The sequence below is a fragment of the Coenobita brevimanus genome, chromosome 44 (assembly GCF_032717465.1).
Source record: "Coenobita brevimanus isolate Jiangsu-jjx chromosome 44, ASM3271746v2, whole genome shotgun sequence".
Classification (NCBI taxonomy): domain Eukaryota; kingdom Metazoa; phylum Arthropoda; class Malacostraca; order Decapoda; family Coenobitidae; genus Coenobita; species Coenobita brevimanus.
In genome coordinates this window covers 7,934,702-7,948,064 of record NC_136997.1, presented here as the reverse complement: position 1 = coordinate 7,948,064, position 13,363 = coordinate 7,934,702, and the positions used below count along the sequence as shown (strand labels likewise).

Genomic DNA, 13,363 nt, shown 5'->3' with positions numbered 1-13,363 from the left:
ATACATCACCTACTGACAGATGTTTGTCCATTAGTTCGATGACGATAAAGGGAACAAATTTGTTACAAATCTGCACTTCCAAATATGATTTTTTCCCAATGTCAGGAATGAAAATGGAATGGAAGTATGGGTCCCTTTCCCTTCTTAATGCTGTTGTTGGGCGTGGCAGTCCTTCTGCCAAATTATTTGTGCTACAAGCAACGTTGTATTTACAAAGCTTTGACACAGAGTGAAAGTGGAACATACAGCACTCCCCAGAGTGCTCTCTCCCAGGATATTAATAAGACTTGTTTAATGTCTCCCTAAACCATGTGAATATGTCAAGTGGCAAGCAGGCATTCATATACACTGGTTTGGCAATTCTTTGGCGAAGGAAAGATTATTTTAATGGGAAGTCACGGAATATTAGTTATTACATATCTATCACAAAAGAAAACTGGGCACTCTAATAAGTCGAAAAACTAAATGTCTTTACAATTCCACTGCCTTATTATATGTTATGAATGCTGAAAAGAGGATGGCTACCTAAAATGAATCCTGATTACTGACTTACTTGACTTTCTTCTCCGATAAAACTTCCTTTATGAGTCTCGTATAGCATGGTCATTATTCCAGTCTCCACTAGACGGGTGAGGTGGTCAGACAGGATGGTGGTGTAAGGAGTGTTGCGTCGTAGAAACCACGAGAAGTAGCCTTTGAAGAGCTGTGAAGATACACAGTAAAACGGTCATTAATTCTTTACGAAGAATTTAAAGCAGATTTCAGTAACATATTCCTTTATCATACGTTCTGAGTGACACTTATTTTAAACAGTGCAATAAAACTTCACACTTATTCAAGAGGGGAAAAAATGAAAGCAATTATGTAGCTTCCACTTTAGGACAACTCTAAAGTATCAATAAATTTTGTGAGAAAGGTAGGACAATACAAGACTAGGAAAAAGGATATTAACCTGATCATCCATTACGTAGGTAGAACGAGTGATCTTTTTTTTATGCTGGGTGAAGATGAGGTAATCATAGGCGACGATAAGGGCATGTGTACCACCATGAACCTTTTTTAACAGAAATCCGTAAGGGTCTGTTAAAGCCTTGTGATCGTCTAAAAACATATTTTTGCCCAAGGTAGCCAGGGTGGGGTTGCTGGAGGACTTCAGGGCTTCAGGCACGAAACTTCCGTAGTTAACCATGCCAGGTCTTAGTGGGAAGGGGCAGGAAGGACAAAATAATGAGAGGTAAGTATGTCGGAAAAAATATTTGTGTTCTTATTGCAAAACAGATCTGCAGGGTGGTCCATATATTGCGCCACTTCTGTCAATTACCTGGAAATGCTCGTGTGTTCTGGGGACGGCTCCTCCAGCATTAACAATCCCATCCCAGAATAATTTGTCTGCTTCGTGGCACCTCTTCATTTTTCTATTGAGTAGAATAATAAGTAAGATATTATAGAATGTATACATTGGTAAGGATGTCTGAACCGTCCCCGCAACACACAAGAATTACCCATTTGAGGAGGCTAGATTATTTATCTCATTCTGAATAATACTCGTCCCTGTTATAAACTATTTCAAAAAAGGGTCAGCTGTGAACGTACAGGTATTTGTTTTTCTATGCAAGGAAGAAGGAACCAAAGGCCAGGAGCTCACAAACCGTTCCTTCCAAGAAAAAAAAAAAAAAAAAAGATGGAACAGAGAGTCAAATTCCAGATCCTTTCATTTCGAGATGCCTGTAACTGAGCGACTGTCACGTCCTTAGTACATAAAGACTAATCTCCAAAGAGAGGCTGGACTCTCTCTCTCCCTCTCGCTCTCTCTCTCTCTCTCTCTCACACACACACACACACACACACACACACACACACACACACACACACACACACACACACACACACACACACACACACACACACACACACACGTACATACACACTTTCTCCTTTGTCTACATCCAGCCCCACTGCATCCCTCCTGCACTCACGTTAGTCACTCCTCTCTGTCCCCTCGCCCTCGTTCTCACACAGTTATATACTCGCATATTGTTTTGTGTTTTTTCCCTGTTTTATAAAAATTAAAATCAAACCAAACCACTTGAATCTTCCTACTGAACAACTTTCCAAATATTAGTGAACTTTCAAGCTCTTTCTATAAAAACTTGTTTTCTACGGATATGCAAGCCATATACCTTCATATGTAGTGACCTCTTTCGTAGCACAAATTTTTTTTTTTGCACCTCAAGCCCTTTATTTCCCTTCTTGTCCACAACAAATCACCGTAATGTTTTGAAAATTGTTGCGCTATCACCCCTGATATTCCTCACTCTATGCAGATATTTGAAGGAAAAAAAAAACATAAAACCTTAACTTTATGAGATTTAAACGTATTTTCAGCTTATTTGGAACTATTATTTACTCACAGAAAAGTGTTATTTAAAAGACTCAGTAGTGTCAAGTGGACAAAGAAATTCTTCATTTTTAAATAAAGTGTGAATATTGCAAATCCTTACGATGAACTGCGACGTGAGGAGAAGAGGAAAGAACTACTGTCAAATTTCTTGCTAGCAGGAAGACATCAACATATTTTCTACGTAGCACTGAAGAATGAGTCAGAATATGCGTATCATTTGATCTTTTACTGCCTACTGCACCACCCAGCTGTAAGTGATTGGTTGAGGAGGGAATACGAAATACTGGGCACAAAGGAAGGGGGAGGGGTCAGGGGCAAGGGAAGGATAAGTATCTGGTCTTTTAAACATGTTCTCTGCAGTTGCTCATCTCTTATCGACCAGTGTTTCAATGTGTTAATGATAAATAAAGACAGCATACGTAAGCGACCTGTACAAAAATTATACAGACTGAAATCATATTGTCATATGTATGTAATCAACAAAGTACAGGCTCGAAGACAGGAACTGAAGAGGGGGAGAGAAATATCTAAAATTGTTTCCCATTGTGGTGTAGTATTTATTCTGAAAAAATAAGTCTCACTCTTTTTGCAAGATGTTCATTATCTTCCGCTTTAACCTAACCTATCAAGTGTTCACTTACATTCACTCAAATAACAAGAGGGAGGTCCCTTAAAGCGCCACACACGAGCCCAAATATTGGTCTATGAGCCGAACATTTGACTTTACTCTGGGACCTTGCCCTTTGAGCAAATGCTCTCAAATACTTTTTTTTTTTTTTTGTTTCACCCTTAATCTATCCAGTAAGTCTGGTTTATATTAGACCAAAGGTATTTAAGGTGATTGTCCAATGACTTTGACCTTTCACCTTTAGCATATATTGTTGACTTCGAAATCTAATCCTTACGTCCTGTTTTATTCCGTTACATTCAACAAAGTATTGCTTCACGCAGATGTAAGCTTTTAAATCTGATCTTGCAATTTGACCTTGACCTCCGAACTAATGGCTTAAGAAGTGATAGGCAACCCCTTGGGTGATACTCTATCCACCCATTAAGTCTAATCCAAGTTAAGTAAAAACTATGGTAATTATTTTCTTCACACACAAACATATGGGTCGATATTCGAGCCTGCCTGTGACCAAGACAGATTATTATCAGATCGAATCTTCCTTCTTGTCGTGCACTCAGTCCTTCCAGAACTTTGGGTTTCATCAGAAAAACTCTTACGCTGACCTTAGCAAGTTAATCTAGCTCTGTGATCTTTATATAGTTTTCAATAAACATTGTTAACCATATGACTGACGCTGAACCCTTAAGCTAACTTTGATTAATATCAGACAAGTTCTTTATTCTGTTCACAGACAGACAGACATCCAGACAGATAGACACATTCCGTCGAACAAAACATAAAAAACTACTCTCAAATCGTAAACGCAGGTTTATTAAGATTGTGTAGCATTATAAAACAATTTGACAAAAGAGTCTCTTGTAAAATAATAGTGTGAAAAACCATAAACCTTTCTCTCTCTCTCTCTCTCTCTCTCTCTCTCTCTCTCTCTCTCTCTCTCTCTCTCTCTCTCTCTCTCTCTCTCTCTCTCTCTCTCTCTCCACTTTTTACACACACTTGCCTCCTCAAACTTGTATCCTCCTTTACCCCATTGCCATTCTTCTCTCACGCACACTACACTGTTACTCATCATGTTCCATTATAAATTTTAGTTAGCTCGTCTCTCATTCATTTTCCACAAGCTGTCGTTGTCTCGCGTTGTATTTTTCCTCTTTACCCTTCCCTTCCTTAACACAATTGGCACCTCCTTGCTCACACTCTTACTCTCAACACATCCTCTAGTCTCACACATCTTCGCTTATATAAACTATTTCGAGAACCCTTTCTCATAGGCTCATCCTTTTTCACACAATTATTATACTCGAGGCTTTTGCAAGGTTGTGTTGTAGAGCAACATAAGCTTATTACACTACGCTTCGGATTTCAGACAAGTTTTCAGTTCTGTTCGACGTGACGTGTCTGGCTATCTGTCTCTGTGAACGAAATACAGAGCTTATCTTACTTTAATCAATCTTAAAGGTTGAGCATTGGCCTAAGGGTTAGCATTATTGGCCGAAAATTCTTTAAAGGTAACAGGGCTAGATCAAAGTGCTAATGCCAACCTAAAACGATTTTATCCGATTGAAAGTAAAACACTTGTGGAGGGTTGGGCATACGACAAGAAGGGATTCAGTCATAAAACAGTCTAAGATCAAGGTCACAGGGCAATGTTCAATCAATAAGTTTGTGTGTGAAGAATATGATCACCACAGTGTTAAATATATATATATATATATATATATATATATATATATATATATATATATATATATTAGGGTGTTCTGGAAAATCGAACCTTCAGAAATTTGAAGGACAAAGTGCTTCTCCAGTTCCACTACTGATGGGAACTACACCATACTTTGCAATTTTTCTTTGGCCTTCTCAACCCCATGCCTCATTTCAACGCGAGTTGCAATGCAAGTGGTAACTCTCTCCTTAATTGCAGCAGTGCTTGACGCGGGGGAATTCACGTTGCCTGTCGGATTTCTCCACTCTCTTCGGAAGGAATCAAGGACTGAGCTCGCTGAAAAGATCAAAAAAGAATTCCAGTCACAAACACCCTTGATTCTCCATTTTGATGGAAAGCCCTTGCCCAACATCCACGGAAGTGGCCGTTGTGATCGCCTGGCGATTGTTGTTAGAGGGATTGTTACAGAGAAGATCCTGGCGATCCCTAAGATCCCTGCTGGAACGGGCGAAGCAATGGGAGTGGCAGTGCTAAGGACTCTAGATGAATGGCCAGAAATGAAGCCCTGGATTGCAGGGCTCTGTTTTGTACAACAGCGACTAACAACGGCGTTCACAGCAGAGCATGCTTTGTCACTGAAAGAGGTCTCCAAGTCCCACTGTTGTTCTTGTCATGTAGGCACCACTTGTGTGAACTCATAGTGGCAGGGATCTTTGACTTCTTTTTCTCTTCTTCTGGTCCTGAAATTCATCTCTTCGGTCGATTCAAAGAGTTCTGGAACAAAATTGACGCAGATTCCTTCGATCCCTACGATGATTGCCAACAGAGCCGAGGACAATGAACACTTCATGCTCAGCCACATGGATTGCGCACAACCCCGTGATGGCTACCTTGAGCTACTCCAGCTGTCTTTGGGTTTCCTCGGCAAGAAACCACCATGTATGACCTTTCACCGTCCAGGTGCCTTCACAGAACACGTTGGATGGCCAAAAGGCTTTACTGCCTCAAGATCTTCCTTTTCAGAAATCAACTGAAGGGTGCAGCCTCCTTCCCCTTCACATGGCATCAAAAGGAGGCCATCAAACGCATCTGTGTCTTCCTCGTCACCATCTATATGATGCATTGGTTTGAAGCCCCAAATGCTGTCGACGCTTCGATCAGTGACCTCAATTTCCTGAAGAAGATTGAAGACTTTAGAGGTGGATCCTGTTGTACCAAAGAAGGCACTAGACAGTCAAAAGCCACCTCTGGTACCTCAGTGAGGACCTGGCTCCACTAGTTACGTATTCTGACAAAGTCTCTGCTGAGGAAAAGAAGGAAATGCCGAAAAATATGACCACTTCACTGCCGAGGAAGAAGGGTTTGTGCCGTTTGAACATGAAGACGATTGATGAGGCATCAGGTCTGAGAATCCCTAAGTTTGTCACTCAGAAGTCGAAAAACCTATTCCAGTGTTTCAAGATGGATACTCCGACAAGCATCAATGACTTCTGCCCCATTCCTGATGTCATGGCCCAGCTCAAAGTGGTTAATGACGCTGCTGAGAGGGCAGTCAAACTGGCAATGGACTACAACAGTGGTCTGACGAAGAATGAATAAGAACGACAGCTGATCTTCCATGTTGTGCAGCACCACAGATCCCTCTACGACTCGACCAAAAAATCCCACATGTAATAAACTGATTATGCCTGTTGTATAGCTCAAAAATATTGTTTCTTTTTGTACCACATTGCTTATTTTTACCCCTCTTCACCATACCGCTCACGTACTCACGTCAGTTAGATTTACAGAATGCTGGGGTAGTGAGGCACGACTTTGCATTGAAAAAATATATATATATATATATATATTTTTGCTTGAATGCTTTGTAAAGTGGAATCGATTGAATACTTTGCCCACCTAAATATCTAATTTTTTATTTCCCCTATAATTGCCGAACACCCTATATATATATATATATATATATATATATATATATATATATATATATATATATATATATATATATATATATATATATATATATATATAGATATATATATATACTGATCCACCTGGTGAAGAAGCCTAAATCTTTTCTATCCTTAATGACCTAGAGCAACTTGTACAGCACCCTACCCGTATCCCTGACCGCCTTGGAGAGAGCTCCAACCAGGCATGGAGCGATTACAGGGGGACTGATTTCGATTACGATTACCATTAGTTTGCAAACTTCAGATTACGATTATGATTACAGTAAAAGTAAGAGTAACCGATTACGATTACATAATAAGTAATCATGATTACAATCATGATTACATGTACTGTTATGCACTATATAATTATGAGCACGTTTCTTTTATACATGACATTGATTAAGTAAATAGCTGGTTAGTTTTTAAAAGCAAAAACATCGTCCAGTAATATAAAACTGATATTTTCAAGAAATTTAATATATGCAAATCATTTTCATAAGAATTGCCTGCGTAAGGAAGAACATAGGGTTAAGCTCTAGAGAACCTATGGCGACTGTTACTCTGGATAATAATATATTGTCCAGTGCTATGTCCAGTAAGTTGTTCCTTTATTTATTTATTTATTTATTTATTTATTTATTTTGCAATTTGCAATACAAATGTGTTTTAATAATTCAAGCACCGAGACTTTTCTTCACATCGTCCTTGACCCTGTCATTCTATTAAATTTTCTACCAACTGAGATCTTCCCAGGTGATATTATTCTAGCTTAGGTAGGATATTACTGTATATGGAAGCTTCTAGGTGATACCCTACAATTCACTTTTTTCATATTACTTATGGACTTTTATGGTGTATATATGACTGTTTGACACTGAACTACAGTATTTTGTTCTTGACGAGTATTTGTGAAAGAATAACTTATACGGGGCCTTGTAATCGTAAAAGTAACCATGATTACGATTACTATATGAGAGTAATCGATTACGATTGGGTTTACTTTGAAAAAAATGACTACGTAATCAATTACGATTACCATTACACAAAAGTCTGTAATCGATTACGATTACAGATTACGATTACTCCATGTCTGGCTCCAACATAATTGACCTCTTCCTTATAACTAATCCTTCTGCTTGCACTGTAAATCCTTTCTCTGCGTTAAGCTCCTCTGATCACAACCTTATTACCTTAACCTGTTCTATTGCTCCGGTACAGCCTGTGGACCCTCCAAAGAAACGTCATCTGCGGCACTTTGGAGCTGCGGATTGGGAGGCCCTCAGGCAGTACTTGTTTGATTTTTACTAGAATTAGTATTACTTCCATGGCCGAGAGCCATCTGCGTGCGCCTTGCGCTTTACGGAGGTTATTCTCTTGGGCATGGAAGCATACATTCCATTCTCATATCCTTTGACTAATGCAAGAAAGCCTTGGTTTAATCACGCTTGTTCTAATGCTGTCCGCAACAAGGAGAGGGCCTATAAAAGGTACCGGAGCCAACCCACGACCGAATCACATCTTTTTTGTTTCTGCCCGGAATCATGCTAAGGCTGTTCTTCACTCTGCAAAAAAATAATTTCATCTGTTCTAAATGCTCTCAAATCTCCAACTTGATTTCTTCCCGTTCCTTCTGGCACCTTGTCCAAAACCTTTCTAACAACTTTACCTCATCATCCTTACCTCTTCTTTTCTACTCTGATGGCTCTGTAACTATATCTTCTACTAATAAAGCAGATCTCTTTGGTCAAACTTTCTCCTCCAATTCCACCTTAGACGATTCTGGTGATGATCCTTCCTCACTTCCCCCCTCTGACTTCCTCATGGCTGACATTAAAATTTCTTCAGCTGATGTATTTTTTGCCATCACTGGCCTCAATACTAACAAAGCATATGGGCCTGATGGGGTCCCTCCTGTTGTCCTCAGGAACTGTGCTTCTGTGCTTACACCCTACCTAGGTAAACTCGCCTTTGTCTTTCTACTTGTACCTTTCCTTCTTGCTGGACGTTTGCTCTCATTCAGCCAATCCCAAAGAAGGGTGACTGTTCCCAACCCTCTAACTATCGTCCAATTGCTTTAACATCCTGTGTCTCAAAAGTTTTTGAGTCCATTCTTAACAAAAATTTTAAACAATCTTTCCTATTACAAACTTCTTTCTGATCGTCAGTATCGGTTCTGTCAAGGAAGCTCCACTGGCGATCTTCTCACCTACCTTTCAGACTCCCACTCATCTTCCTTTTGGGTCTTTGGCGAAGCTTTGCCATTGCACTTGACATCTCAAAGGCTTTCGATCGAGTCTGGCATAAATCTTTAATTTCCAAACTACCTTCTTACGGTTTCTATCCTTCTATCTTTGCCTTCATCTATAGCTTCCTTTCTGGTCGTTCTATAGCGGCTGTTGTAAATGGCCACAGTCCTTCTCTTAGATCTATCAATAGTGGTGTACCTCAGGGATCTGTCCTATCACCAACTCTCTTCCTATTATTCATCAGTGACCTAAGCTGTACATCAAATATGTTCACTCATACACTGATCATTCCACCCTTCACTTAGCCATTCGCTTCTCGCAAAGTCCAACTCAGCAGCTACTTTAAGTGAAAGCAGATGACAACAATGCAGAATTTCAAGTTGAATGTACTCTTTCTTGGGCGAATCCAAATAAATAAAATGAATTAAAACAAAGCCGAATTTCTATATTAAAATTTTGACAAATAATGTTGTAAAGCCCCTGTGAGGGTAGTATGTTAGGCAGTCCAGGAGATCAAACCTTAAACCCCATCACAAGGAGCTTACTGTCCAAGAAAGCAACACGCTCTTCTCAGAAGGCCATCGAACACCCTTTTGTTGCCTGGCGTATCCAGGTGTACCCCATCCCATGACAGGTCAGACTCATTCATCCCCATTAAGATGAACCGAGCCTTTGCGAAAGAAAAAGTTCTCTTCAGGCGCAGGTTCACTCCATTTCTGGCCTGGATGTATTCTTCATAGGTCATATCTCTCGTCCTTTTCTCGATGCCGACAATGAGGCAGTGGCCCCCTGTTTCATCCTCAATTTCCCTAGCCAGAGCATCTAAATCGAGGGCCAACTGATTCAAGTCCGCATCTAGGGATAAGTCGTTCCCCCCAACGATCAGAATTGTTAAGTCTGGCTTGTATGTTAGGAGGTCCTGGTATTCCTTACTATCTCTAATTGTGCTGACCTTAGCACCAGGCACGCCAAATTTGCGGACATAAAAGGCCGGAGCATCGTCTGGATACTGCACCGGACAACCTAGTGGAAATCTCTGGACATAGGAAAGAAGGCTACTTTCTTCAAAGGGGACGGATAATCTACTGGGGAGGATTCAAACCCTACCCCGACACCCCCCTAACCAAGCGCAGCCTTCCCTGGTGCCCCACGCAACATATGGTTGTCTGCCGACACAGCACAAACAATGCTCGGCTCTCACACCCGCAATCCCCCTGTTCTATCACTAGATCAAATCCTGATCACGGCACCAAATTTATGTTAGTTATTAAAACTGTAGGGGGTCTTAATTATAAACTAACATAAAGCAAAATAACAACTCACCATTATAATAAACGGTATGTGAATATGGCGTTTTGATCAGTACTCAGTAAAAATATGCTAGGCCTAATGAATATGCTGAGTACTTAGCTGTGATGTTGACGGTATTGATAGCAGAGAGATGGATAATTCTTGAAGAATGCTTAAGGCACGTCTGTACTAGCTGGTGGCAAGGAGAGAACTGGACAGCTTCGAGCAGCTTCGTGCACGAAGTAAATGAAATGAAACTTAACATTATTGAATCATTATAACTAAATTCGTTGTTTTCTCCATGACCAGATTTATCTCAAGCGATAAATAATATTTTACCCAAATTATACAACACAGAAAACTATTTACAAAAATGTGCTGTCCTGGGTGGGAATATTTAAACCCGAAATCCACGACAGGAGGCAAATGCCCCTATGATTACCACACACTTGTTTTTCCCCTTTTCCTTTGTACAGGGGATTAATTATACCTGACTTCCAATCTTCCGGGACTGTACCTTCCTCCCAGGCCAATCTGCACATTTTCCACATACAGTCTATTACTATCTGTCCCTCATGTTTCAGCATTTCACCACACACTTCATCAATTCCTGGGAATTTCCCAATTTTAACTTTCTTCATTGCTTCCACAACTTCCACCCTACTGATTTCTTCCTCTCTTCTCACATCCCTCCTTCCCCCAGCCATTCCCCAGCCACTTATACTTGCATTACTTTCATTCTCTATGTTCAACAGTTCACTAATGTGTTCTCTCCATCTGCTTACTTTTTCTCCCTTCCACTAGTAATCTATAATTTTTATCTTTCACTCTCCAACGAACTTCTTTGGCACCCCGTCCAACTCTCTTTACCTCTTTCCCGAACATTTTCTTACATTCCCTCCACTTTACACTCAAATTCCTTCCTAATTCTTCATCCGCTCTCTTCTTACTCTCTCTTACTAATCTTTTCACCTCTCGCTTCCGCTCTACATGTAACTCTCTCTTCTGTCTCTCAACTTCTTCGACGCACCTGTTTCTCATACACTCACTACATGCTTTCTTCTTTTGTTCCACAGCCTCTCGCATCTCTTCAGTCCACCATGCACACCACCTCACATGCTGCACAGATTTCTTCTGTGAATATCTTGCACACACCTTCCATGTCCCCCATCTGCTCCAATCTATATTTACCCAGTCGCTCGATCTGTTTTACTGGCTCCTATTTTCGGGCAAATTCTATCATTTCTATTATGCTTATGGAACATGTTCGTTAAATTGTTACTTTGCGCTGATCGTATATGTATAAAATGAGAATATATAAGCAATTTTTAAGACTATTGCTAAATAATTGCCAAACCTTTATGATAATAAAATATTAAATAATTAATATATGACATTCTCTATATATTCTAAAATTCTTATTGTATAGTTTTAGATAATATTAGGTATGCTTTATAGTCAGTTCTTTTCGCAGTTATTTGGGCAAGCATAGTACACTGGGTCAATTTTCACTTTTATCCTCCACTTGACAAAGTGAGAAGAAGGTGTCATAATCACTGGGATAAATAGGCTAGAACTCAGAGAGTATTCACTTTGGGGTCATGGAATTTTACAGTTATGTGTCTCATTGTGAACTGGTGCCTTTTGATAGGTAGAATGCTGTGTCTTAACTAGTTTTTTTTTTTTTTTTTACACAGTGAAGTTAAAACATTTTCGTTTTGGGGGAAGGACTCAGAAACTAATACATAGCTTCAAACTCTCCAGGAATATTTGTTAACATGCCTCCTGGTGCCTTTTGGTACTCAGAATGCCATGAGATGATGTAACGTAACAAATTTGTAAAAATATTTTTTTTCCATTAAAATTTAGCAGCTATTACACGTGGGAGGTAGAAATTATACATGATAAATGATTATATGAATATCTAGTTATGTACGAAGTTTCATAACTACCTATTATGTAAACATAAAAAATGCCTGCCTAAATGAAAAAAGTGTGAGTCATAATTTCATCAGATCTGCTCATAACTGTATTATTACGATGGATAAACTACTGAAATTTTTAAGTATTAATGTTTCCTGTGTTATACATGGAGGGGGGGGGAGGTGATGGCCATTATGTGCTTGGTTAGGTGTGCGGGGACGTGGGAGGTATGTGCTTGGTCAGATGGAGCGTTGCAACAATGTAGCATTGCTTTTTTTTTTTCTTTTTAATCCATTTTCCCTCCACCTGACCAAGTCAGAGGGGGATGCTGTTACCACTGGGATCAGTAGTTGTCCATCCGTAGAGTTGGGCAGCAGGATGACAGGGTGGTTGGCCGGGCGTAGAGACTCGTTTCCGGGACAGAACTCAAAAAGTATTCACTGCAGAGTCATGAAATTTCATGTAGTTATGTGTCTTATAGTGAACTGGTGTCTTTTGATAGGTAGAATTCTGTGTCATAATTATTTTTTTTAATAACGAATATATATATATATATATATATAAATGATTTCAATGTTTGCACAAGGAATCTGAATGGCCCAGGTGATGTGTCCTTAAGGCGTTCTCCTTGCTCCAACCTTTAAAGGGAAAGATTAGGACGGGGACATGAGGGCCGTTGTGATCATGGTTAGGGTGTGCAGGGGAGTGGAGGTATGTGGTTGGTCAGATGGAAAGTTGCAACAGCGTAGCTTTACCTATGTTTTAAATACTAGCTTCTCTTCTGCTCAGGTTTCTGTGATTGAATACCAAATACACAGAAGTGAAATGATGAATATGTCAAGTATACTTTCACTATCCTGGAGGATCGTGGAAGTTCGCACCGAACACAGTGCGTGACCTGCAGTTACATTATTTGTAACTCTAATTTGAATCCTGTTAGGCTCCGAGGACACCAGGTGAAGCATCTGTCAGAACAAGAACAAACTCTGGAGTCCATGCAGGCCAAGAGGGCTAAATATGAGCAGAAAGTCAATGCCACCCCAAACAGAATTCAAACCAGTGCACAATTCTCTTGTGCAGGCCTCCTACGAAGTGGCATACCAGTGCATCAGAAGAAATGCTTTACATTAGACTACAGAAAACCTGGTATAGCCATGCTCAATTGGGATGGTTGATCTGAATCTGGGAACAGATGCACCCATGAAGGTAAATGAAATATCTCTGTCTGACGATGTCATCGCAGGGCTAGTTGCA

General features: G+C 40.0%; 1 protein-coding gene across 1 annotated transcript in view; it reads right to left on the bottom strand.

Moving 5' to 3' along the window:
- The window catches only part of LOC145397960 (glutamate receptor ionotropic, delta-2-like), a 167,430-nt gene that overhangs the window by 97,419 nt on the left and 56,648 nt on the right, over nt 1–13,363 (bottom strand). The window contains exons 4-5 of the mRNA XM_080270936.1: nt 953–1,196; nt 554–703 (exon numbers count right to left, since the gene is read on the bottom strand). Coding sequence (XP_080127062.1) covers nt 554–703; nt 953–1,196 — 394 coding nt within the window. The remainder of the gene's footprint in view (nt 1–553; nt 704–952; nt 1,197–13,363) is intronic.